This window comes from Pagrus major, chromosome 13, assembly GCF_040436345.1.
Source record: "Pagrus major chromosome 13, Pma_NU_1.0".
NCBI classification, from domain to species: Eukaryota; Metazoa; Chordata; class Actinopteri; order Spariformes; family Sparidae; genus Pagrus; species Pagrus major.
This window is the reverse complement of record NC_133227.1, coordinates 9425018-9452749: the sequence shown is the minus strand read 5'-3', so window position 1 is coordinate 9452749 and position 27732 is coordinate 9425018. Positions and strand designations below refer to the sequence as shown.

At 40.8% G+C, this 27732-nt stretch overlaps 1 protein-coding gene across 2 annotated transcripts; it reads right to left on the bottom strand.

Moving 5' to 3' along the window:
- Positions 1 to 65: 65 nt before the first annotated feature.
- On the bottom strand, positions 66 to 23468 carry LOC141007696 (periostin-like). 2 transcript variants are annotated; one of them, XM_073480080.1, is made up of 23 exons: positions 23183 to 23400; positions 22322 to 22420; positions 16715 to 16779; positions 16469 to 16626; positions 16216 to 16380; positions 15968 to 16114; positions 15732 to 15873; positions 14209 to 14421; positions 13978 to 14112; positions 13638 to 13786; positions 13064 to 13200; positions 11318 to 11448; positions 11068 to 11198; positions 9059 to 9161; positions 7879 to 7946; positions 7735 to 7780; positions 7615 to 7650; positions 3894 to 4190; positions 3764 to 3796; positions 1972 to 2016; positions 1251 to 1337; positions 1120 to 1155; positions 66 to 825 (listed from the first exon to the last, which is right to left on the bottom strand). In XM_073480080.1, exons 1-23 carry the CDS (start codon positions 23299 to 23301, stop codon positions 770 to 772), a joined length of 2598 nt encoding a protein of 865 aa, XP_073336181.1. In that variant the 5' UTR covers positions 23302 to 23400; the 3' UTR covers positions 66 to 769. The 2 variants fall into 2 exon arrangements, with proteins under 2 accessions (XP_073336181.1, XP_073336182.1); XM_073480081.1 differs by lacking the exon at positions 1972 to 2016 and having other exon boundaries at positions 23183 to 23468.
- Positions 23469 to 27732: the final 4264 nt, after the last annotated feature.

The window sequence follows — 27732 nt, the reverse complement described above, 5'->3', positions numbered from 1 at the left end:
CCTTGCCTTACTGTAATGAATATTAGTTATGTGTAAACATGAAAAACAAATGAAAGAAATCTGAATTCTGAGTCAATATGCACATTTTATTTACACATTTTTGCCATATTGTTTTTGAGGTAAAAAAAAAAAACAACAGAAAAATAGGAGGCCTGATTGCACAAGAATGTACACAAGTCAAGCTCACGTTCAACAGCATGAAACATTTTGTTTAAGGGGGAACAAAAAACAGTCACGGAAGCAGAAAAGAATGACTGAAATCTATATAAAAAGTCACTGTAATTTTTAATTACCATGTGATAATTTACAGAGGTACAGTACAGCATCTAAGTTAGCAAAACACTGTTTTTTTTTGTCATTGAAATGCATCCATCATACAGAATGCGAGCACCATAAAAGCATACAAAAATCTTCCCAAGCCATCTGTTTACAAAGTGACAAGAATAAAAAAAGAAATCCTTTTAAAAAAAGTATATCTCACCTTACACACCATCTACCCCGCAGCAAAAGTCCATATTTCCCTTTCACACTTACTCACATGAAGGGTATTCTAATTTCTTTGCTAGTACACATCATGCCTATCACATACAGTATGGTCCCGATGGTGTAGTAAACAATCATTCTTATTGGGGGAACAAAGAAATAGCTAGATTGATTGGATCTCTCCCTATTGGTCCACAGTTTTTCAATCCTCCAGCGCTCGACCAGGAGCTCTGGAGATGCATTCAGTCTCTGCGGTGAGCCCGAAGGTGTTTTCTCCCACTTGGATTCACTCCCTTGGCTTGTGGTGACGCCTGACCAGCCTTGTTCTCCTCCTCATTCCAGCTGTTGAAGAGGAGACAGAGTTAATGGAGGGTATTGGACGTGTGAGTGAATACAAAGACAAAAGAAAGCATGTCGAGGAAGTAAGATACGAGACCTGTGAAGAATAGGTGGAAGCACTTCAAGGTAGATAATGGAAAGAGGAAAAAATTGTACAAGTGAGAGGGGAAATCCAACAATGATATGATAGATAGGTGACGCTTGCTGCTCATATTTTCCAGCAGTGATTATGTGGTTTTTGGCAAACTCTTTTTTAGTCTGATCCAACATTGGTGTTGATGAGTGCGTCATTCTTACCTGGAGCTTTCCTGGCAGCAGCGAATCTACCTCCCTCTGCCAAACAAAGAGATGAGACAGTCAATCAATGCACTTGGGCACATGCAAGTACAACACAAAGTCTGTGCATGTCTGAAGTTACGAGAATTCACCTTTAATGATTTTGGTAATTCTCTCTGATTCCTCATCGATCAGATTTGGGTTCCCGTGGATGGTGGTGATCTTGGAGAAGTCTGGGCCTGAACGTTCAGAACAAAACCATTAGATCCGAAACACAGAACAACTCACGCCTCACAAAATGATGTAAAAGAATTACATCAGTTTTAAAGGTGCAATATATACAAATTTTAGTTTCATTTATGTTCAAAAATTTTAAAAATGATCAACAGAATGTGAAGAAATAACAGCTTTGACATCTTTGTTTTGTAGTGAAGAGATATCTGTATGCTAACCAGCTAGCCCCTAGCCAGTTTGAACCTCAAGAGGTACTGGTCGATAGCACACAACAACAAACACTCCCCTGGTGCTTCGAGCTCCCAGTTCTTGCAGAGTCAGTTTATATGACCGTTAGCTGCAAGGTTAACTGATCTTACTAGCCAATAGCATCTACTGTTAGCAGCTGTTAGCTGTCACTATGGTGAAATGCTGCCCCCTATTTGTTTGGAGTATGAATTTGACAGGTGGCCAATCTTACATATTGCACCTTTAAAAATGAATCACATTCTCTTTTCCACCTTGAAGTAACCACTTATCTTGTATATAAATAAAATAATATGAATAAAATACAGATACATGATTATTTCAGGGCGGAAATGACACAAACAAATGAAAGAAACCTGTTTGATATAGAGAGTTTGTGTATGGAGACCATACCCTCAATGATATAAGGTTCGTTCGCCGTGGTGTGTCCGGCTCCACCTTCAGACGGGCAGCGGAGAAGGGTGTTGAAAGTCACTTAACGACTTAGCAACTGTACTGACTGACAGATGAACAGACTGACAGGTACATACACCCAGTAAAACACCTCCTCCGCCACCGCCAACACAAAGTCAAGCACAGATGTGCAGTATTTATGAGCACATACACACACACACAAAAATGCACAGGGTGCAAAGTAAAGGTGTGCAGGGTGGGTGGGCGCTCAGCTCAGAAAAAGAGAGCAAATTCTTTTTCTTAGCCTGCTTTTAAGCTGAAAGCACCAGTGAAGCAGTTGTAGCACCCCTGAATGGCACATTATACTTTGCGCACTGCTCACACATCACAGCTGTATTAGGCAGAGAATGGGTAATAATGGGATTCCTGCCGGAGAAGAGCACTGACAGGGAGATGAATAATGGATAAGTGGTGAGGTGGACAGGCATCCAAATCATGGTACACCATGGGAAGTAGGAGAACATGTACAAAATCATGAGCTTTATCTTTATGTATCTATGTATGCCTAGACTAAAAATCAACCTCCCACCTCCATCTTTACTGAGCCTATACAAACATCATAAACCAAAAGGAGCTTGTGATGTTTTAAATGGTGGCTGGCCAAAGCTTGTCACAACCCTGAAATACAGAGTGTTTAACAGAGTGTTCTCTGTGTAAAACATATCTGGCTGTCCATTATTGAAGCATGTTATTACACATGATTTGTGATTCTCCTCCAGTGTTAGAGCCAGGAAGCAACATAACTGCTCCGGCTGTTAAACATTCATTGGCTCTGTTTTTATTAACTGGCCTGCTTCATGAGCCTTACTGTAAGGAGAATAAAGGTAAGTAGGACTGTTTCGAATAGGGAAATAGAGTTGTAAGTGTAGTCATACTTAAGTGTTGTTTTTTTTTAGGATGATTAAAAATATTGGGGGTTACATTCTTGTGTGTTTGGTCATGGTTCCCTCTAACTTTTGACCATTATGAATTAGCTGAACGGGTCCATTCACCAATAAAAGCTCAACTTGGGTAAATCTGACTTTGCCTATATTCATTGGCAGCCATTGCGGGGTCTGTTTTGTCTTTCTCGGGCAATAATTCAGCCATATACGTTGATGCCTTTAGTTGATGTGACCATAGCCTTTTTGCTTGCGAATAATGAAACTTTGGCCCCAGAAATATCGAGCAGGTTGATGTGATAGATCACCTGTGCTGTTTTAATCCTGTCAGATGTGCAATAGATGCTTAGTTTTAAAGGCCAATGCTGATCAAGAAGTGTAGAAACTGAAAAGACAGGCTCAAGCAGCAACAGAAACTCTGGCTGGGATTTAGCCAAACAAAGCAACGCTGGAGATAAACCATCTGGGTTTTTGGTTTGTTTTCTAACCACCAGTGGTAAGCCAAACTGCTAGCCTTTAAGATATAGCTGGGAACCAACAGCCAAAAAAAACAAAGTCCTTTTTTGATATTACATGATCATTAAACATGGGAAATTATTACATTTACCAATATACAAATTACCCATAAATGACACAAAAAAGTTGCCTTTAGGCTCAAAATGTTGCACACCATGAAAATGACGTGTCCGAGAACCTAATTGATGATCACCAAGGAAACATGAGATATAATGTGAAATGAAATTCACACACATATGAAGCTCAGTTAACTGTGGTCAACAGGACTGTGGATGCATTTGTTAAAAGAGCTGTTAGAAGATGCCATCATGCTCTCAGGGTTGAGAGAAACTGACCTGCAATCGGTTTTCTCTCCGCATCAACTCCACCTGCATGAAATCAAATGTTGTGTGTCATCAAATCTATGTGAAGTCCAGATTGTATCTTCTAACATATTATTTTCACTCACAATATGAATGAGCCTACCTTCGATAACTCTTGTGACTTTGGTAATGGAAGGCTGCCCTGCAATGACCCTGGTTACTTTGGTGAGGGAAGGATCTCCCGTGCTGACCCTGGTGGTTATGGAAGCATCTCCACCGATGACCCTAGTTACTTTGGTGAGGGAAGGATCTGTCTCGACAACCCTAGTTACTTTGGTGACGGACGGCTCTCCCTTGATGACCACCTCAGTGACTATTGGCTCTGTGTCGATGACTCTTGTTACCTTAGTGATAGTGGGTTCGTCCGTCTCGATGTACCTAGTCACCTTTAATTCAGGGCCTGTAGAGAATGAGAGGTACATGAGTATCCCATGAAACGGCTTTCAGAGTGCTGTTTGATTCAGCATATTTAAGTCTTTCCTGTAAAAAACAACAACAAAAAAAACCCAAAAAACAGCAAGCAAGGGACTTGTTGTAGATGTTATCTGGTGTTTACAGTAGCCAATAGTGCTGATTGAGTGTTCCCAAGTGTTCCCTCGACATGCAGCTAGCAGTCCTATTACTGACTGGGAGCTACCGATGAACACGGCTGGACTGAACACAGGCCGATGGAGGCCGGTTTGACGACAGGGAATACAGTACTGATGTAGTTTTCTTGCCAGGTTTGGCTCCCAGCACCCCAGGGCAGGGTCAGCTAGCTTCAGGCCTAACCGAGCTAACTATCAGATACATCTAGCAGCGTTGAGCAGTTATTTTAGCAACAAGTAAGCTTACCACAGGAAACTGTAAATCACCAAGATTTCAGGCAGAGCAGCCAGACGTCAGACAGAAAATACTGGACAGAAAATAACGGCGCATTTGTAAATCCAATACGGTGCTCTACACTAAAATGGGAGCTTGGCTATTCAAAGTGGTAGATTGTGCTCTTACTGTGTGATGTTCTTGTGTAAGAACTTGTCAATGGAAAGTAAGTTGACAGTGTAAGAGATGAGGAAACTATGACAATAAATTTAAGCAGTATAAGCAGGCTACAAGCTAGCAGTTAGCTAATGTTACACACACTAAAAGCTCAATCTTCTGCTCTTGGCGCTCTGCTGCTCCATCTCCTCAGAGTGTCTTTCTCTGAATAACCGAATGGTACATTTCATCAGCGCTCTGAATTTACAACTGGTTCAGTTTGTGACATAATGCGCTCAGAGTGACTACTTGCTACACATATTATACTAAGAGGCTAGTCCAGAATGAGTCTTCAACATGTTTAACTGTTTTCCGGAAAATGACTTACTCTAAAATACCATTAAAGGTGTAATTTGAATTCAAAGGTAGGTCAAAAACATAGCAGCATATCGCCAGAGTAACCAATGGCCTTTTTACTTTTGCTAGCTATCTTTGGCTGTAGCTAGCTACCGTTAGGCAACTAGCTCATGGCTCAGCTAGCCATGGAGCCAGTGGCTCTAGAAGTTTGTCTGGGCCGAGACGTTGGATCACAGGGGGAGTCACCAAGGTTAGTGGGACTCAGCCTCCTCACAGTGGACACAGTCGGACACCAGACTGGGACTGAACACAGCCTCTGAGACAGTATGGAGGTGATTTACACCTGCAGTCGGACATCGGCAGGTGAAAATGGTGTGCAGAGCTGGAATATTTTCACATCTTATTCTGTGAATTGAGGATTTATTTCAACCAACCTAGAGGTGATTGTGGAAAGACAAACCAAGACTGCTTTGGTGAGTTTTATTTACTTTATGTTGAGTTTGAATGAAGCGTGTTTTACAATAAGTTAATAAGGCAATTAAGCTCGTTATTAGTTAGTAATTAGAGAGAATTTAGATGGTGTAGCCTACTGTTGCATTTTTCTGTTTAGTAAGGAAAATAGGTGTAAGAATATTACCTTTCTTGATGTTTTGTGAGTTTATTTCATTTACTTATTAAACTAAGCTGCCAGTGTGCTGCTTTTACACCCCCTAGCTGAAACTACAGGGGTTATCAGACCACTTGAGGTACACAGTGGCATTACTAGACAGGATGGGCCGGGGCTAGCTTCAGTAGACATCTCTGCAGCACAATACATAGACGTCTTTGACATGTCAACTCTGTTGCTAATGTTATTTCTTTGAATGTTTCAAACTTAAATTTATATTTTATATATAATTTCTTACAAATCTTACAAATTATTGTGTTGTATTATTATTATTAGTGTATAGGTGACATTCAATGCAAGACAAATGTGATGAAATAAAACTTAGGCTGATGTGTGTAGAATATTAGCTCGCATCACTAACAAAAGAAAGGCTTTAATAACTGTTGCTCTTGAGCTCCATGGTCCAGTGAGCTGCTGCCTAAGAACAGATTTAATTTTCTGCTCAGTGTGTTGAGTTTGAGGCATCACATTACGTACACGTTTATATTCTTACGCCCAACGCTGACAAGTTTTGGCATAATCTTGTTTACCAATTTGAAAATTGTACAAAAGGCATAAAATTGACACATTACATTATCCTTTAACACTTTTGCCTCCAGTCAATGGACTCCCATCTGGGACCAGATAACCTCCTCAAAACCCTAAAACTCCTCTTTTGAATCAGCTTCAACAGAAACTTGAGCCAAGGACATTCTTTCACTTCTTTTATATTTTCTGCTTCTGAGCGATGATTTTTTAATATGACAGTATTTATATGAGCTATAAAGAGATGAAAGCTGACAGATGTGTGTTTGTATCAGAGGCTTTCTGATCTGAGGTCTCTTGATACGTAGCCTACTCCTGTAATCAGAGCCAGACTCATGTCTGTCTTTCAGACAAGTTATTAAGAGATTTTGGCTAGACATTTATGCTTAAAACTGTGGCTGCACTGCCAGGATCTATGACCCGAATGATTGATTATTCCACCTATTACCAAAATCGTAAAGATGATTTAATGATTTAATTTATCATTGTGTGTGTGAGCAAGAACAAGAGTTTGTATTCTGCATGGCTTTAAGATCACATGTGCAGTTTGTTATTTTCACACAGGTTTTATTTCTTCCTGTAGATCACAACTACAACTTCTTAAACTTTAAGCAGCGGCCATTTAATTCAAGACTCTTATACAGTAAATCAATATAAATAATCGTTTGTGTGCTTTAGCAAGATGAGCCAATCTTCCTATTAAGGCAATTTAATGTATTAATCATGTCCTAGGAGCCATTATGTGATTATCTGATGGTATCACAGAAAAGTTTCTGTACTTATAGAACTTCTACTGTAGCTACTCTCATGAAAACTATGAACACAATGCCAAAAACTGTAGAAAATAGAAATCATAATAGCTTTATCAAGTTTAATGTACTTCTACAGTCCATGTAATGCACCTAATTATCTTTGAAGAGTCAGACATCATCTCTCCTATGTTACCTAATACATCAAGGCTTGCTTCCATCTGTGTGGAAGTGCACTGGACCCAACTGAATGAACAACATCCAAGATTCCTCTATGGTCTCTGAACCTGATATGCTTTGACAGCTTAATTACCTCATCCCTAAAGGAGCTGATTAAATTTACCAAGAGACCCAAGAGGACTTAAGCAACAGTGAGAGTGGATAATCAGAGGAACAAAGCAGTGGTCTCAGTGGAGCGATGACATGTATGTAATACACATGTGGCTGCAGGTTTCACTTTAACAACAGATGTTAATTTTTGAAGAAAGGACGTGAATAGGTTTTAATGCCTTTCATAATAACCATTAATGTAACTTACACTGTTTGACAATGACAGATAGCAGTCTCACCTGTTTCAATGTAATGTGTAGTTGTGATGGTCCTCTCTGTGAAGTAACACAAGTAGTTTTAGTTGTCGGAGATGCAAAATATTCACGTCATACAGTGACAGTGGCAACACGGACACTTACTGAGGAAGGTGAGTGGGATCTCAGTGTATGTGAATCCAGAAACAAACTAAAGAAAAGAGAGAATGAAAGGTATTAGACTAACAAAATAACAGAAAACCTTTCTCTTTAATCTGTCACACATGTGTATTTCCTCTTTCTCTTTACCTTTATCTGGATGTACCTAATCAGCTTCTTCAGGAGGACCAGGAGGTCCTGGCGGCCCACGGGAAGGTCTGTAAGTAATATAAATCATCAGAAGAACATAATGCATCCCAGCACACAGTGCACATTGCATGGATGTATAATAATGTGACCTATGGGTTTTCAAAATCAGTTTCTGTGGGCCTCCTCTGAGACAATGCTTGGATAAAGGCACCCTTTCAACCTTCACCGTAGTATATCTGCTTAGTATCGCTCAATTACTGGATGCCTATGGGATCTGATCCCATCGAAACTCAACACTTCAGTCAAGATAGCCTAATATTGCTGTTTGGCATAACTTCAGACTACATTAAATGTATGAAAGGTTCGCCCTAAGGTATTTAATTGTTTCTGACCCTGGTCAGAAGTGGGAAAAGCAGTAAAATTCCCCCAAATTACCGTATGTCTGAACTTTCTCTTTAACCACAAACAAGCTAAAAGTTAGGATCCAGGTTGCCTTAAAATTTTAAGTTGGCTGAATTGAATTGAAGACAAGTTGTGAAAATGTTGTCATGATTCAGAACAGATAAACTTTTCTTGTTATATAAATGTGATATCAACTCAGTTGTACTTAAATTCTTGTTTATGTGACTTCAGAATTCATGTCCTATAAAATTCTCTAGTTGCGAAATACAATTTTTTATTTACTTTCAACAGGAATTTTAAAGCTAAAACATATTTATGTATTTTTCAGTATGTAGCTTATCTCACTTAGTTATGCTATTCTACCACTGTAAACAACAGCTGTAGCTGCTCTTATTGAAGCTGATTTTCCTTGATTTATATCTTTTGAAGCATAACAGTGTGAGGGGATATAGCCTTAATTAAATATAAACCTTTATCATGGTGACCATTAGACACACACACAGCAAGTTATCACGCTTTCTTTAAACTATGAAAAAGAAGGGTCTCAGGGGAGTTTTAACTCTCAAGCAATGCATGCTGGGAAGTATGCTTATGTGCTTTTCATATATCTTTAGAAACTTATTTTAATGATTGATTGTACTCTGTACAGTACATTCATCTTATCTCAACTCATCATTTCAAGACAAAAGACTAAATTAGAAGATCGCTTATACAATCAAGATAAGTTTAATCGACATGATTCTGTATGTTTGAGGCCTCTGATATCGACCACTCTCACCTGCAGGATAGAGAACATTCTTCACCACGTGGATCACACCATTTGTTGCCATCAGGTCACTGTTTGGCACATCCACAGAGTTGACATTGATTGAGTTGTTTACCTGGAAAAAACAGAGAAAACTATATTTTTCAAGGGTATAAATACTCTGAATTTATGAGTTACGTCAACTAGTGCCTTTAAAAAATGTACCCAGCCATACATTTTCTGACACATCTAAATGAAGCTTTTACATGTGTTGAAAAATTATTTGACATGTGAGGTCTTGAGGTGAGGTCAGACTTAATAGGATTCACAGGCAGCGTGCTCCATTGTTGGAAGTGAGATCTGGGGATTTCCATTCATGATTAATTTCCTGCAATGTAATTTCCCCCATGGAGGTGACTGATGGTCCACATGCTGACGAAGTAAGGGACTGATTTTCTTTCTCCTCTGCTTCTTCTCTCACCAACTCACTCACTACATTAAGCCAAATCATTCACATTTCAGCCTCAAACAAGTTTTTATAACCCAAACCACACATTCCCATGAATCACTGTTGCCTCTCTTTTTCTTTTTGGTACTGATCGAGTCCTGAATCTCCCACTGTCCTGTTGGTGAATTATGTCAAACATGCTTTCCTGTGTCCATTAAGGAAGTCCTGCAGGCCTGATATGAGCCATTTGCTGATAATAGCATGATAAGAGAGAGAGAGGCAGGGCAAAATTGAGGTAATGGGTGAAGTAATAATAAAGCCGACTAGTCAGACGAACAAGAGCAAGGCAGACAGGGGAAAATGGCTGGTGGAGGGCTTTAGAATGAGGAGATTAATACAGAGAGTGGGCGTTGATGGAAAAGACAGGAAGCCAGGTTCTATTACTTCTGGCCTTCCTCCAGGAGATTCAGCTTTGAGGTTATAGATTAGCACCGGCTCTTTGATGCTATTGTTCAGATGAGTACGTGGGGAAAGATTGGGTTTAAGACTCACAATGGAGGCTCTGAGGAGAAAATTAAAACTGTTTTTATGAGGTCATTTAAAGACGATGAACTTTAATATTGATGCCTCTTTATGACCTATGTGGCTATTTCTATTTGCTTATTCTTAATGCCCGTCCACTACTTCCAAAACAAAAGCACACACTAGCCAGATGAAGATCTTTATGAAACCAGGTGGGTGTGCTCATGCTGCTTTTGTCCACAGGGGCCGCCAGAATCAACACAAAAGAAAAGTTCTGTGTAGATGCTTTAAAACAGGGGTCGCCAACCTTTGTGAGTAATATGTATAGCTACTTGTTTTATAAAATCTTTCCAAATTATATACATTTGCTCAGTTTTCTGTTAAATAATGAATATTATACAACCAGGTGCAATTAAAAAGTTTGTATAAAATAACGCCATAAACAAGTCTTAGAGTGGCCACATCACAGTCTTTTTTTGAAGAAGGGATGTAATGCCAGAGAGTGTCTTTCTCTATTTCTCTGTCTACAGAGCATGTGTGATTGAAAGGAGATGGGAGGGATCGAGCCAGGGCAGATTTTCAATTGGTTGATTGATCGCATATGTCCTCATTCTCACAGACGGATACAAGAAAAATAAAGTATAAAATGTTAGAATGGGTCGCCAAATATTCTTGGGCCCGGCCAAGTAGAGTATATGTTATACATTTAAAAGGTTGCATGTTTTAGGAGCTTTAAAAGCTTGCACCTTATATAATACGAAGGTGCTCTTAAAAAAAAAAAAAATCAACCCCTGGATATTGTCTCCTCTGTTTCTTCCACAACTGGCACTTTCCTACATTTCAAAGACGCCAATTCTCAATCAAGAGTGGGCTGAAATTAAAATCTAGCTGCCAGGCACATAGTTTGTGAGGAATTATCATGGTTGCACAAACAAAACATTCTTGAGTTGTTGGATTTCATGTCCTGATGCATCTGCTGGTGCTGAGATAGTAGAACCATTCAGGAAATCAGACGTTCTCTTTCATTCTGCAGACAAAAACAGACACCGAAATGATGGTTGATTGCACGTACAGACAAAACTTGCAGGTTGTTGCCTTGGAGGGTTTTGAGCAGATTGGTGACTCCTCCCTCTAATCCTCCATTGATGAAGACGCCATTACTGAAGTGGTACAGCAGGATGACCCTCAGAGCATTCACGTCACCTGTCAGTGACAACACAAGGCCAACATGTTTTCATACTGTACTGGATATCTAGCTTTTTCCTCAAAAGTCTGATGCCCGGAAAGATGTGGATATGTGTTCATTTCGGTGGAGTACTCACTTTTGAGCAGATCAAAGTCCTCTCTAGTGAGGCCGTCGAAGGCATCGTCTGTTGGTGCAAAGATGGTGAAGGAGCCTTCCTGCTTCAGCAGATCAGTCAGGCCTGCTGTCTCAATGAGCGACAGGAAAATCCTACATTTATCCAAATGAATGAATAGAAGAAAAGGAAAACAAGACAGTCATCAGTTCACATCACCCACATAAGAGCAATGTTAAGGTTGAAATTTTACAGTTTTGGCTTCATGGAAAGGATAATATGAGGCACACCTCTGTTTGTTAAACATAATGATCAGTGACCTCACAAGTCCATTTTTAAATTTTCTTTAACAATTCTGCTGTCAGTTTCAGTTTTTCATCACGTTGAACGACTCTGTTTCAGACTGCACAAATAAGGAAACCAGGGAAAAAAGCGCAACTATAATAACGGCTATAACCACACATGAATCCTGTGCTGTGAGGAGAAACGATTATACGTCAGATTTGGAAATAAAACCCACCGTGTCGCTCATTTCAGACATGAGGATTATGGGTTTGGCAATATGATATGATGATTCAGACAGGGATTTGTGTGTGACCTGTGTGCATGTGTGGTCCCACTGATTCTCACATCTGCTTCCTCAGTTATTCATCACCAGCCTTCAACCGGTGCCAATATCTGGCATAGAGCCAGAAAATGTGAAATGTGTAGAGTCGGGTATTGCAGCTAACATTTCATTTTATTGTGATGTCAGTATTCTTAGACTACAACTCAATTTATCTCTTTTCCTGTGTTTAATCTGCTCCCCCTTTTTTTGTTCTTACGGTAAGTCTTGCTTGACCACTTATCCTCGTGTGATGTAAATTTCTCCATTGTGAGGTGAGTATGGCAAACTGAGTGCACGTCACTCATCTTTTCACACACATCAGATACATACATAATTGTATAATGTGGAAAATCACATACTAAGCTGCAGGAATATAATAAGAAAATGTATCAATCACATTGAGGAGAGACTATAAAACTTTTACTGCACAGCGGCCACCGTGGTCACAAACAGAAACCACAGGATACGCCACATTGAATCAAAGATGCTTTATAACGAAAGATGACTCATTACAAGCTGCACTAAGGGAAGGCAGTGTTTCCCACACATAGACTTCACTTGGCTGGGCCACCGAGGTATATTAATGGCCGCTCGAGTATATTTGGTGACCCATTTTAGCATATTTTAACATTCAGTTTTTTATCTGCCCGATTGAACGATGCCATCCGCGTCACTCAATCTGTGATTGTGATAGAACCTCCTCTATTCATTGTAGGCCTTCTTATGCCATTGTGTCGTACAAGCTAGTAAATGCACCTGGCTGTTGCGATGTCATTCGGTACAACGTTGGTTTCGATACATGTAGGCTACATAATTTACGACAAGCTTCCTCCACATGCTCAAGGTAGATAATAACTAGAGCAACATAACAGTATGTAATATAGGCACGCTATCTTTCTTCAGCGATTCTGCAGGAAGATAGTTGATTTTTGAGTGTCATTTCCAGGTTGTCAACTACCGACGTTGTCCATGACATACTTGACAAAGTAAGGATGAAGCTTCAAAACCCCTGAGTGTGTTGAATTGAGCCATGGTGTCTGTCTTTAATGTTACAAAGTGTTTCAAAGTCAGGAGAGCAAATATATGAAAAACAATAAGAAAACAATGAGTATATCTGATCTGATGTAAATGACAGATGACATAAAATAAAATGTAGCTCTTACTTGAACCGTCCATCAGCGATCAGTTGCTCGTACATTGTTTTCTCCGCAGGTTTGATGAGGGACTGCATGACATGGAGGGCACTACTGCTTCCCTCTTTGCTGCCACGCACCATGCATGAATTTTCTATACACACAGCCTAACAAAGAAGATAATTCAGAGAGAAGGGTTACAGATCTTAGAGTGAACGTACACATCTGGTAACTATTTCGCTTTGTGGAAGGGGGACTGCCACACCGTCCTATTTGATTACAATCAATCAAAAGAGGAATTCCTGTAAGGGAATTAAACCAGCTGTTTCTAATGTCAGAGCCACCAGAGCAGAAACACACTTCATCTGCCAAGAGCTGAACTAATTAGCTGTTTTATTGCAGTTGTTTACAGTTGAAATACAGCAAAATCATGTTAACACTCAAGCAAGGGGCCTCGTAATGACTTTCAGATTTCTACTATAGAAGCCGCCGCTGTCCATTGTCTTTCCATTACTTCTTATTTATGTTTTTTCCCCACTCCTCTCTGATGCTGTTTGACTCTCTGATGCAAAAACAGAAACACACACAAACATATAGTTCTTACAGTGCGGTAAATGAAGACTCGGAGCAGTTTGCCAGCCAACGTTTCCAGCAGCTGTCCATTGTAGAGCTCGCCTAGTGTGACTTTGAGCTTCAAGATGTGGTTTTCCAAAATGTATTTCAGGATGCTCTGGTCTGTTGACATCACTTCGTCTGACAAACACACAGAAAGGTTACAGATTAAAAATGTGCGCTTGAAAAAGTCCTCATAGTGAACAGTATAAAATGATTCAGCATCTTTTTGACCCGTGAAAGGCAATATTTAATTTTTCTTTACATCCTCTCCCGAGGTGGAGTCACTGTGCCAATCTAATCAACGAGAACTTGTTCAGAGATCTACTCACTAGTGAAGGCAGTGTTGACAGGAGCAAGGAGTGTGTACTCCGTCTTCGGACCCAATGCGGCAGCTAAGCCCAGTTCGGACACCATGTCGCTGAAAGTGCTCTGAGATTGTCCCATCAGCGCCATCCCATCCTTGGCTGATATGGATCAAATAAAGATGACATGTTGGTGATCACAGATGTCAAATAATTGGAACAAATGTTAGCATTCGGTGCTAGAGAAGTCGGATTTACCTGAGTCAGGGATGAGCACCTGGTCGATGAGGTGGATGACACCATTGGTGGCAACGATGTCCTTCCTCAGCACCATCTTGATGCCGTTGACTGTCAGACTGTCGCCATCGCAACCGATCTCAATGGTGCTGCCCTCTGCGGTCTCATACACCGACCCTGCCATGATTGCTTCTGAACACTGGACACTGTTCAGCAGGTGGTAGTTCACCAATGCTGAGTAGGTGGGTCGAAGTGCCAGAAAGATGAGAGGAGGAGAGGATTAGAAAAAAGTTGCTGATCAGATCAAACCTGTTTCCTGTAGTTATTTTTGTAATCCGGTGACACAATCCAAGGTTTACAGCTGCGATCATTACTCAGTACACATGCACACGGACAGACGTGCATATTGTTTCAGCTCTTTGAGAAATATTTAGGCACCTCTGTCAGCAGTAGGATATTGGATTACACCTCAGACTGAGTCCAACTGTCAAACTAAGCAGGCAAAAACTGGGCTGCAAAAGCAATGCAATGACAACATGAAAAACTTTTCCTAACCCACTAAAAATTAAATACAATCAGTGTCAGCCTGCAGGCCAAATGACTCTGTGGCCTCAGTAGAAACAAGGCACACAGCGCTCTATCATCTTTACTTTGGAGGCTATTCTAACACGGCTGGTCTAAGAGTTTGTTTGCCAAGTGTCTGAGAATTTATCTGAGGTTTTATTGTGTTCCCACAGGGAGCCACTCGCTGAGGAGTTTGCAAAAAACATGCTACTAGAGGTTCCTGGCAGGCCTGTGACTCAGCAAATAAGCAGATAAGCTGCCATTGTGGAGGCGTGAGTTTCCACACCACTTCCCTGTGAGCTTCATGGACATGCCTGTGTGTGTGTGTGTGTGTGTGTGTGTGTGTGTGTACTACTTCTACTTTATCTGATGAATAAGTTTAGACAAGTAGGAATTGACAGAAGGGGGTTGGAAGGTGTTCCAGTCGTTAGATATTTACCTGTAAATATGATTAATGTTCACCTCAGGCATTAAACACAAAGTACAGCTGAGGCTACTGCAGGGATTAAATATGTGCCTTTGGTTTATTTGTCCAAATTTCCCTGGTTGTATAAGTTGTAAAGTTAGAGAAAGAATTGTTTGCAACTAAAGACGGACTTGTGACGATTTTTAATGTCCCCGACAACCTCTGCCGTCTCATTTAGCCACTTGTTAGCAACCACCATTTTTGAGCCACGGGAAAAAAATGTGATTGTTGGAGCGAGAAACAGTCTTGGAATCCCCAAACTCATTGGGGTTCATCATCTGGGAAACATGAATGTCTGTATGAAATTTCATGCCAAATCCTTCCAACAGCTACAGATATTTCAGTCTGTAGCAAAGTTGTAAATTAACTGTCTGACCAGCCTGCATTGCCTTCCCATTTCAATCCAGCATGGGTAGAGACATATATTCTGTAGGTGCTCTAACCCTCTGAACACAAAATAAATAAAAGGACGGTATACTAATAGTTTATGTCATCATTAGTGTAACACAGGTACCTGCAATAACATTCTTGTCTTCCATGATGCGCTTCAGGTAGCCTGGGTTCAGTCTGTCAAAGGCTGCATTAGTGGGAGCAAACACAGTGAAGTGGCCAGGCTGGTCCAGCTTGTCCATTATACCAGAAGCCAACGCTGCAGCCTGGGTAACAAGACACATACAGTAAGTCAAATGTAATGTTGGCTTTGTAAGCCATTTTCAGAGATCAGCTTAGAGTGTTGTTTGTTTTACATACACTGAAGGAGGAGAGCTCATCATTGACATCCAGGACTTCCTTGATGGTGCTGCCCACAGCGCTGATGACCCGATCAATGACATGGACCACACCATTTGTGGCCACCTGGTTACCATGGATGATCCTGGCACAGTTCACTGTCACAATCTTCAAGGAGAGGAAATTATATATGAAGCCAAAACCATCATTTGGGTCAGAAGATTTTATAGACATACAGAGTCAATCATGCAATCTGTGCTTAAACTGACCCCATTGGAGTAGTGGTTGATGTAGAGCCCCAGGTCATTGTACATGGATGTGACGGACATATCGTTCTTCATGTCTTTGGTCAGAAGACGGTGGTTCACCATGTGGAAGTGAAGAGCGTTGTACAGCTCGATGTTCACATTGCCCACCAGTGCAGCACGTACATTCTGGGGGAAATCACAACCTTCGTTAATGGCCAGTAAGCGTGTTCATTTATATTCCCCTAGTGAAATGCCAAACCTCCAGTCTACTTACAGAGTCCAGCTGATCCCAGGCTTCATTGCTTGGTGCAAACATGGTGAAGGAGCCTTTGCCTTCAATTTCCCCTCTCAGTTTTGACATGTCAGCGTATTGCTGTGTGGTCGTAGCCTTTACAAGGCCCAGCGTACCATACACATGGTCAATGGGAGCCACTAGGGAGGAAAGCAAAGGAATTGTTCACACTCAGAAATGGACTAATCAATCCTTATTGTACATGGGATATCATAAGACTGTGGTTACCTGCAGGACATCCTCTCATGCCCTCAAGCTTCATGTACCCAGGACAGCACTCGTAAAGGACCACGCTTCCCAAAACGAAAAAAAAAGGAAGAACATTTTAGACCTCTGATCATGAAAAATATGAATTATTGTACAGAATCTAAAAAAGAATGATATCTATGGAGTCAGAGAGCAGTACATTATTATTAATTAATAGAACATAGCAAGATGCACCGTGTTGACATTTGAGACAGGAGGGCAAAGCGGGGAACTCACTCACTAAATAACAAATCCATAATTGAGCAAATCACATTTGAAAGTCAGAGCAGAGGAAATGACTGTAAAACATCCAAAAACAGCGAACGAGTCAAGGAGAATAAAACAAGACAAGAAAAACCCCATTAGCATGAAAGTGGTACATTAAACGCTTCCACAAGAAAACTGGCGGAGAGTGCACAACTCCCAGCAGGCCAATCACAGAGAAAAGCTGGACTGGACTCAGAAAAAAAGACCAGAGAGAGCCAGCTGATATTATTTCCAATATGTCGTGCAACAGCAATAAATACAGCACATACAGCTTTCTCTCTCTTTAAAATGAATAAAAAAAAGGTAAAGCAGCATTTCTACAGGCTGTCACATAAGTCAAATCCAACAGTCTCAGAAACATTATGGAAACACACGGCTACCACATTCCTGAGAAGATCAGAGCTTTACAGTATATATTTATATTCATCTGGATTCTGAAAGCATGCTAACATGAAAACCAGACATGGCTGTCTGCTGGCCTCCTGCACTTTGTCTCGGCCATTAATCTAATTCCCAAGGAAGTCTCCAAGAAAAATGAAATCTTGATATACAGTCCACGTCTTGTGCCCATGTAAAAGATTTACTTTTTGGGGTGGAAGGAACAGCTTATGAACATTTGTGAAAACACAGCTCGAAGAAGTAGAAACATCCTGGCAGGAGCTGAGAGGACCTGCTAACATGGAGGAACCGCAGCTGCATGTTCCTCGATTGGTCATGCTCAGTATGGTTAACAGGAGATCAGGTTGCACTTTATTGCAGTGTTGTGAATGACAGAATGAGGTGACAGAAGACTGACTGCAAGTTCTGTCAAGTTTAGGTTTAATGGAGGAATAAATGATGATTTTCAAGTGTAGTTGCACTGAAAACTAACCGCAGGTGGTAATCAAGGTATAAATGTACTTGGGACGCATCCTAAGCTCACACAAGTCTTCCAAGAAGCAAACACACAAGCAGTGAGTCAACATTGGACACTCAACAACGATCCACCAGAGAAACAGCCGCACAGTCCATGAAGGCTGGAACAAGTTTAATTGGGGTTTAACTCAAAGCACTTCATTGGGTTCCAGTTGGAGCTTTGAGCTGTTTGCTAACGAGGTTTGCTTTTAAATTTAAAGGTTTCCTGCTTTCTGTTTTCCCATGGAAACACCACGGCCCAATCCCATTTTCAAGTTTTACCTCTGCCCCTCGTTTTGGAGTGAACCCCTTGCCCCTCAGCACACAGTAACCGGGGGTTGACATGGTGTTATCACGATGCCATTTATCCGATGGAGGTAGAAAGACAGGGACACTCGTAATTCCGTTCACACACGCTATCAACCAAGTACTCAAATAAAAGAGCACCGCTTCATTACCTGGCCACTTAAGTTAGCGGAGCGGAGCTTAGTGGCTAACATTAGCAATCAGTCCTTACACCCTGCCAGTCTGCACTGATGTTAGAGGAGCCGTAGCATCTGCAGCTACTTCACTGCTGGACTTTATAAAGAATATATTTATGGAATATTACTTGTATATTGCAAGAGTCTAAATACATGTTTAATGTACTCATAACAAAGTAAATATATATTATATATAAATAATAAATAAGGTATACTTTAAATAAACTATTCAAGCATGTGTATTAGTACATACTGTATATACTTAAAGTTGTTCCACTTTTGCACATAAAAGTACACTGAATACACTTCGAATTGTGCTTTTCTACAATATAATTACAACTCAAATGTACTTAGTCTAAAATAAGTTTTTCCAAAATAGCAAATTTTAAGTTAACTAATCTTTAACATACTTGAAGTGTACTGATGATAAGTCTAGCTACAAGTATACTTAAGTATGCCAGGAATTAATATACTTAGTATATATACAAAAGTATATATACTATTAATATACTTAGTATATACTGCAACATTGAAATACGTCAGAATGCAGGACCGTCATGCACAAATCAGCAATAACAGTGCAATGTTTGCAAGCTAGCTAGTTAGCTACCTAGACATCAGCAAACTAGAAGCAATTTTTGTATGCTTGTTATAAAGAAAGGGATCATAATGCATTGAAACAACAGAGAGTTATTATGGTGTGCCTCTGAAAGATCTCCACTTTAAAAAAAAAACTTTTTTACCCCTCTATTACAACAAGAGGACACCCTACCTAGACATAAATGTGCAAAACAGAGGGGTAGGGCTAAGTGGTAGGGGCAAGGGATGTGGAATTGGGCCAATGTCTCTTACTAAATGAACCCTACTAGACTCACTTCCAAAACAAATAACTGTTTGCTTTCATTTCAGTAACGAACAGCACTGATGTGTTATGCAAGCGTAAATCCCTCCCTTCACAGCCATGCACACAAACAACACAAAGCGACATCACTCACTTTCTCCCTTCGACTCCCTAAAATGACTCACGTTTTTTGGCAAACCCCTCTCTTATCCACTTTAATCACCATTTAAGTGTTTATGGAAATATTGATAGTGAATGTTGAGAATTTGCTATTTTTGCGCACAGAACCAAGTCCCTTATAGTGCAGTCGTTCTCTGCCCTGACATTAATTGTTATAATGTAAAATACATAAATACCCATGCACAGCTGTCAGGAAAGTATGAAGTCATTGCTCCCCGGCTGCGCTCTGGAAGGATAATGGATGCAGTACAGACCAGGGAGAGAGCGAGCGGGCCAGCGCACTGCAAGCAGGCCTCTGGCAGTGTCACTGCATGAAACCAGCTCAATGTGGCTCCCAGATGAGCAGATGTGCAAATGCGGGGCATGAGCGCACACACACATACTGTACTCGCACAGAAACACTAGGTGGGGTTGTCTGGCATCGGACACATTACAGTTTTTCTTTTCCTGTTATGTAATCTACAATCAGTAGTCTCTCCTGTATCCTCATCAAGTACAAGTGGATTTCCTAAATACTGTGCCAGCATTTTCTCTTTTTCTACACACACTAATGGACTTACTGTATATTGCGATGTCATGGCTTCACCACTTCTCTGACAGTATTATGATTTAACTTCAAACTCCATTTGTCTTCTGCTCCCTGCATGCCTTGTCCGTCACCTACAGCATCACTTTGAAGAAAATTGCTTCCACTTGAACCTCCCGCAACATCACCTCAACAGATCTTTGTGGCAATTAAGGCATTAAGAAATCCCCGTGGTACCATTTAACTCCAGCGTAGATAATTAGAAGAACATGGCACACAAGCAGATTTCACATCAACATAATGTGTTCTGTGGAATGGTGGTTTCTAAGAGATTCAGTCCGGTTAGTGCTTAAGCTGCTGCGCCCTCAAAGCTTGTTAGAACAGCGCTTGTTCGTATACAAGCCTGCAGGGAAGCAGCCTGACTGTAGACTTAAACGACCTCTCCTAATCTCTCATCAACACCGAATCAAACTCAGACATAACCACAGCTGGGTGGATTTCCTTCACTGCTGCTGAACAATGTCCTCACTGAGACCACAGTCCGTCTGTTTTTGTCTGTTTCTCTTTTGTTTTCTTGGTGTTTTTATTATGTATAACTATGCAAATGATGTCATTTGCTGATTGTTTTACTGTAAGTCAGTCACTTGTTTCTTTAATGTGAATGTTTTTATGATGTTTGTTTGATTTTTTTTCTTTTTTACGCTAATGTCTTGGCCAGGACTCTCTTGTGAAAGAGATCTTGAATCTCAAATGGAATATTCCTGGTAAAATGGTGGTGATACGGTCCCACAAATGATAGAGGGTTTCTCTGTTTTCCTCCCATTTAGCTAAAATTCAAAACTGTGAGATAAAGATGGTTTCTGTTTGTTTGTCGGATGTTTCTGATTCCAAAAAGAAATTATATTTAATGTTTTTAATTGTTTATATTCATCCATTATCCAACATCTTTTGGCTAGCTTAAACCTTTTTATACCTAATCTTGGGCAGTAAGGGTCAGGGTTCGGTACGTTTTATCAAGTGAACAATTTAATGGGATTTTTGAAGGAGGTGTATCTTTATGAGTCCAAGAGACTAAGCCAATTAAACTTGTTTGTCACCAGAGAATCCCTCATAACCTCCCTGCTATGCCCCCTCATGTTACATTATCTTTTCTTTTTGTAAATTGCTGGGTGCCTCCTTGTAATGTCAGCTCAGTATAATCCAGCTGTACCGTGTCGGGAGAAAGTGACTCACTTCTGGATTCGATCACCCTTTTATCCGTTCTCTCTCTCATCTCTTTCCACGCTTATCCCACACAGCAGCAGGTGTCACAACAGAGAAGGTCTGTGTTCTTGTATGTGTATGGTGAGAAAGAGTGTGCAGGTTGTTTTTTCTCTAATCTCCTGCTGCACGCTTAAGTCGCCCACAAGGCAGCAGCTCCAGCTGAGCCTTACACTCCATCAACGCATCAGCGGCTGCATGTCACATTTGTACTTTGATATCATTCTGTATGAAAATAATAGTAAAAATGTGACCAAGAATCTAAAACTGTTCATGCATTCTACTATTTTGCTGGTACCCAACATTTTGGGTTAATAACATCCTCAAATGAGGCTGTTTTCAAATATTATTTTTACAGTTTATCACCAAATTCTGAAACAGTTATCACTCTCGATGTGAGACAGAAAACTCTCCTCTTAAACCAGCACTACTAAAGTCAAATCAGCAGCACCAATCAAGAACTCATCACCCTTTCCAAGAGCCCAAATTTGGTGAAGCCACAGCTGCAGTACTCTGCCCTCCGTTTCACCCAACTGCACACGAACGCTTAGAGCATGAAGACAGAACTTTCTCCTGAGCACCTCGAGCGTGTCAGAGGGGAAGTGAGGCATCATTCACTGTTGAGAGGAGTTTACAACATCAACAGGTCTACAATAGAGGAGCTGCGGGCTACAGTCTACACAGCGTGCCCAGACCTGAGAGGAGAGGAGGGGTGGATGAGGACAAAGAGCGATGGATTCATCGTATGTGTATGTTAGGATTCCATATGTAGGAAACTGAGAATGGGAAATCCATTGTATGTTGAGCTCTGTGGGAAACAAGAATGATGTCCTGCAGCCTCGCTCGTTCAAAATAGACACCTTTAAAATGTCTTTTTTTTTGAGAAGACAGTGAGACAGCTTGTGTTCAGGCGACTCCAGACAGAAGGCGCTTGAAGATCGAGGTCATACTGAGCTGACCTCTGACATATGAACCGTAATAAAGATAGGACGAAGTGAGGAGGTCAGTGCACGGGGTGAAATCCAACCACGTGTACAGAAACAGGCACCTGAAGTCACTGATTTTAATCTGACTTGTTAGAAAATGTGTGTGGAGGCTGGGGATCGTTTGCACTTGGGGAATCTTTGCTTAAGACTTACGCCTTCTTGCCGCAGATGGTGCCTTTGTACCAGTTCCTGCACGTGCTGAAGTACTTCTTATTGGTCCCCATGACCTGCTGCAGGGCGCACACATTGGGTCTGTAAGGAGGGGAGGAAGGGGTGGGTGATGAGGGAGTGATAGGGAATGTGAGAAGCAGAGGTGGAGGAGGAAAGGGCAGGTGAGGACAGTTGTGGGAGAGTATGAGGGGAGAAGAGGGGAGGGGAGACGAGATAACAAGGAGAGGGGAGGGTTTGGTAAGTGATGGTATGACAAAGGTAGAAGTGTGTGCAGGTAAAGAAAAACATCATTTATACATGCCACTGCTTATGCACAGTGTTTCTTAACAACGAAGACTTTTATTTTGAAAAAACAATAATTTGATGCTTTTTCTCTCATAGAGGTTAATTTCAGACAGAAATGTGAAGATGTTTAATCAATTTCAAAACACCAAACACATCAAGCGCTCATTATTTCGTGAGAGGAGTTCATGAACCTGAGAGACACTATTGAATTTTCCGTCATGGCTTGAATCGATATTTTCATCAATGGTGCCAACCCGGTTCTCAAATCCTGATCGAGCGCTCTGTGTGGTTAAAAACCACCTTGAAACATTGCACAGATATACAATCTAACATATACTGCACTTCACATCTGTACACATCTGTACACTTTTTACTGAACATGCAATTTATGTTCTCACGTCTGCAGAACATTTTTAAAAAAAGTTTTATTAAAATGTTAAAATCACAAGGCTGCTGCTGAATGAAAAATAAGAAATGTTCAGTAAAGTTTGCATGTGTCACCCATCTCTCCCCTCACACACTCTCCCCTCTCTCCATCCCCACGTCCCATCTCCTTACCCTTCCTTCCTGGCCCGTATGCGACTGTGGGTGACTATCTTGTCATAAGCTGAAGAATCCACGCTCCCTAAGGAGCAGAGTGCCACCAGCACTAAGGTCACCACCAGCAGCTGATGCATCCTGGGAGAGTTATCAGTCCACAAACACACACTCCTCTCGTCTTTTAAAAATGCACAGGCACACCCTCACACACCCCCCCAAAAAAATACACAGGAGATATGGGAGTGCGAGTGAGAGAGGGAGCTTTTATACCAACAAGTCTCTCTCTCCAGCACACACCCACTCTTTTTTCTTTTCTTTTTTTTAACTCCCTTGCTGTCTTTTCCATACCATTACGTCCTGGTCTCACCCGCACACACCCTTCCCTTCAGTCCAAATCCTGCCCCTAGCTCTGACTCGAGCTAATTGTCTCCCCCTCCTTCACATGAATTTCTCATGAATTTCTTTAACACCATCACATCCCAGAGCACCGAGGACTCCCTGCAGCTCAAACTTGACATCGCTCTACACTTTAAAAATGACATCTTGTCCTCCAGCCTGTCCTTTAAAAATATATTAGACTACTATATATTTAAGATTGTAGTGTTTCTGAGTGGGGAACATACAGTCCCCATCATAAATTCATGTAAAGGGATAAAGAGTTACAGGGACTTTGATTAAAAGCCACTCTATTTCATATTCACACCCAAGCACACACACACACACACACACACACACACACACACACACACACACACACACACACACACACACACACACACACACACACAGACAGACAGTAATCACACCTCTAATAAGTGTCCTTGGGGTATTTGGCAACACAATATGTGACTTAAACTGACAGAAATGCTTTAATAGGCCTGGAAATAAGGCTGTAAATCAAACTCAAAGAGCCGTGGTGATAAATCTGTGTGGATGATAGCTTTACACTTTACTTGACAGAAGCCTGAGTGTGTTTTTATCATCCATCCCCTGGGATACCGTTCTCCTCCTCATTACTTTTACGACACAGATTCATCATTTTCACCAGCCTCCCCTCCCCTGAACTCCCGTTTGTGCTCAGGCTCCACTTATTCCTTAATCATCCCCGCTGCCATGTTCATCGTTCATCAGCCCAACTCTTCCCCCGGTCCCGACGTCTCCCCACAGCTGTCTCCGTCTCACCGTGCAGAGGCCAGATCTGATACAGCTTCAAAGGGCAGAATCCATCATGAAACGTCGTCATGTACGGTCTTGACTTGTGAACAGGTATGCTCTTGGTGTGGAGACATGCAGGTCAGCACTGCCTTAGTAATCTTGATTTATCGAATTAAAGGAACAGTTCAACCAAAGATGAGAATTCAGTCATTATCTTCTCAGCCTCATGCAGATGGAAAGGCAGGGGAAGTTTTCATCGTCCACGAAACATTTCTGGAGCTTCACAGCAAAACAGTGTTGAAGCATTGGCCTAAAGAGCTGAAGCAGATGGGGACTTTTTTTAAAATGTTAAAAAAAAACAAATGAAAAAATGGCTCCATACAGCTTGTCTGGCGTGATCCAGGTCTCCAGAAGCCCAGATATCCTAAAATGATTCAAAAGACATTATTTGAAACCTTCAACGTGCCGTATAGCCCCTTTAGACGGGATGCACGCTCATGCTTTCAGCTTAGCAGCTACAGTGAAGATTTCAGGTTAAAAAGGGTGCAAATAATGTACGTCCAAATCAATTTGGGATCTCAGGGCTTCTTGAGACTTGGTCACGCAGAAAGAGCTGTACAGGGTTTATTTCATGTTTATTTTTCAGTTGCTTTTTAACATTTTAAAACAAGTCCCCATCTACTTCAGTTGTTCAGATGAATGCTGCAACAATCTTTTGCCGGACTAAGAAACTACGCCCAACTTTCCATCTACGTGGGGTGAGTGAATAGTGTAAGGATGTTTATTGTTGGATGAACTGTTTCTTTAAGAGCTACATATTAACAGTCTTACCATTTTAGAGAAAAAAGGGACGCACATACTCGCCCTAGCTTGCAGCGAACAGTAATTTAAACCTTACCAGCTATTCATTTATTTTACACCCCCTCTTTATTTACCCCCCCCCCTGCAAACACACAATACATGCGCGCGCACACACACACACACACACACACACACACACACACACACACACACACACACACACACACACACACAGACTCTACAGCACATGATTGATTATCACTGTTTGCCAGTAAAATGAGATTTTTTTTTTTTCATTTATGCTCTGTCTTCAATTACTTATTTATTGTTTATAATAAGAAACAGACAGCATCATCCCAGATTTCCATCCTCTAAGACAAACTTTTAAGAGGAATTTAAACCAGTGTCTTCTCCAAGCTGCAGGTGGTTATTCTGGATCTCAGCTCATGCAGAGGTATGTGCAGAGAGGAGGGGGAGAGCAGGAGCTACATCCTGTAATAACATCTCCCCCTAGTGGAAAGGACTTGTCAGTACAGTCATGTCTGAGGCCTCTGTACCGCAACTTGGATAAGACATATTTTTATGGCATTAACACGTGTCGTTTGGTCATATTTGTCTCACAAGGTCTAGTGAATATTTATCCGGGACGTAGATGGCACTCACTTTTCTTTCCTGAGCTGTAGGACACTTCTGTCTATGGATTAAAGTGTCAATGACTCACCTGGCCTGGCTAGTGTCTGCAAAATCTATTTAATTAAGAGGTATAATAAAATATATTACAGACTCTAGGGTGCAGAAGTTCTTCTTGTTGTTGTCTTTCATGTTCTACATTTTGAATTAAAGATGTCATGGTTGGCAGGATTCTAAATTTAAACATAGAAATTGATATGTGAACAACCCAACAACGGTTTGACTGATGGTCTATGGATTACACACACACACACACACACACACACACACACACACACACACACACACACACACACACACACACACACACACAGAGAAAGTGATTTAGGAAAATAAATAAAAACAGATATTTTTGAAAGTGAACACTTCATATAGATTGTTTTGTCCTTGGGGAATTATAAAGACCTTCATGTTTAAGTGTTGAAGGGAAGTCTGACAGTTCAGTTGAACAAGAAATGAATATTAACAAATTCGTAGCATTACATATTACTGATACGACTCAGATGGGAGAATACTGAGCAGATTTAAAACGCGTGTGAGCATTTATAGAAGCTGTTTGAACACTTTCTCTTCATGTGTGTCTGCGTCTCTGACAGACAGCCTGGCTCAGTGCAGTTTGGAGATCCATCACAAACCCGGGAGCATTTCAGTTCAGCCTTTTGATCGCACATGGAGCTCAGTTGCATCATCTTTTGAATATTTCATCTCTCTTTCACTTGCTTGATCACTTGTTCGCCGATGGAAATTACAGGCCACAGAGAAGAGCAAATGGGAAAGTGACAGAAAGAAGTTCAGAGAAAAGAAAAAAGATTCCCATCTGTGGGAGGACACACCGGGCAGTGGATGCAATTTGGCTTTCATACGTCTGTTTTCTTCTTCTCTGTACCATCTTTAAAAGGAGAAAAATGCATCTTCTCCCGTCACAGAGAGCCATTAAGCTGGTTTTGGCTATCTGGATTGAACAGCACGCTCACATGCAAGGACACTCATCTCTAATTTCACAGAGTTAGAAAGGTGTATTATAATGTCAGAACTTCAGTACACAATTAATTAAAAAAAACTCATGCTGCTTGTAGCACCAAAAGAGAGCTCAGTGGCAGTATTACCAGTTGCTGATACATGCTGGCAGATGACACACACACAGTTTCCTCTCACTGTGTGGGTTTTGTGTATTGCCTATTAGGACTAATGGAAGGATATTTCAGCTGTTAATGGAAGGATAGTTGTTGGAGCAGGAAAGAAAAAGCTTCCTGAAAGGATTTAGTAATTCGGTGCTTGGTCTAACTCCATTGATCTGCTCATTATAAAGCACTCACTTCTGGGATTCACACTTTCTAACAGTCCTTCCATTCGAAACAACAAGAGGGATGTTGAAGCTAAAACAAACAGGTTACTCATCAACTTTTTAAACTGGATATTTTATTCACTCATTTTTAAATGATAAAGAAACTTAAAACAATCTATAAATATATATAATATTTACAGCCTGACAGGTCTAAGCTGATGCTCTGCCCATGGAGAGTTGATAAAGAAAAGAGTTGTGATAACCTTGGACCTTTCCTCGTTATTCTGCCAAACCACAGGCTTATCTAGAGGCGCTGCACCATCCTCATCACAAATGTATGTGTTTTTAAATTGGAGTCTTACAGTGAATTGTGGTTAATAAATATTATGTAGTCTGTATAAAAAGATGATTTGTTTGACCATTATGTAGCTGCAACTGATGTTAATAAACCTCTACAAGTGCCTAATAAATGGTTTCATTGTTTGGTAACCACAAATTCAAGTTTATTACCTATAAACTAACCATTTATTAATGACGGTTATTATAAAGCGTTACCCACTTTAGATCAGGGCACACATAATAACCATAGTTGTTTATTAGCATGCATATAAAGGCTCTTTATTAGCCATTAAAAAGC

What these genes read in the sequence shown, in the direction of transcription:
- LOC141007696 (XM_073480080.1), bottom strand. Translation starts at nt 23,301, where the DNA reads ATGCATCAGCTGCTGGTGGTGACCTTAGTGCTGGTGGCACTCTGCTCC. An exon ending in AGTCACAAGAGTTATCGAAG is followed by an intron (nt 3,797 to 3,893) that starts GTAGGCTCATTC and finishes GATTTCATGCAG; the next exon opens with GTGGAGTTGATGCGGAGAGA. An exon ending in CGAACCTTATATCATTGAGG is followed by an intron (nt 1,338 to 1,971) that starts GTATGGTCTCCA and finishes CTGAACGTTCAG; the next exon opens with GCCCAGACTTCTCCAAGATC.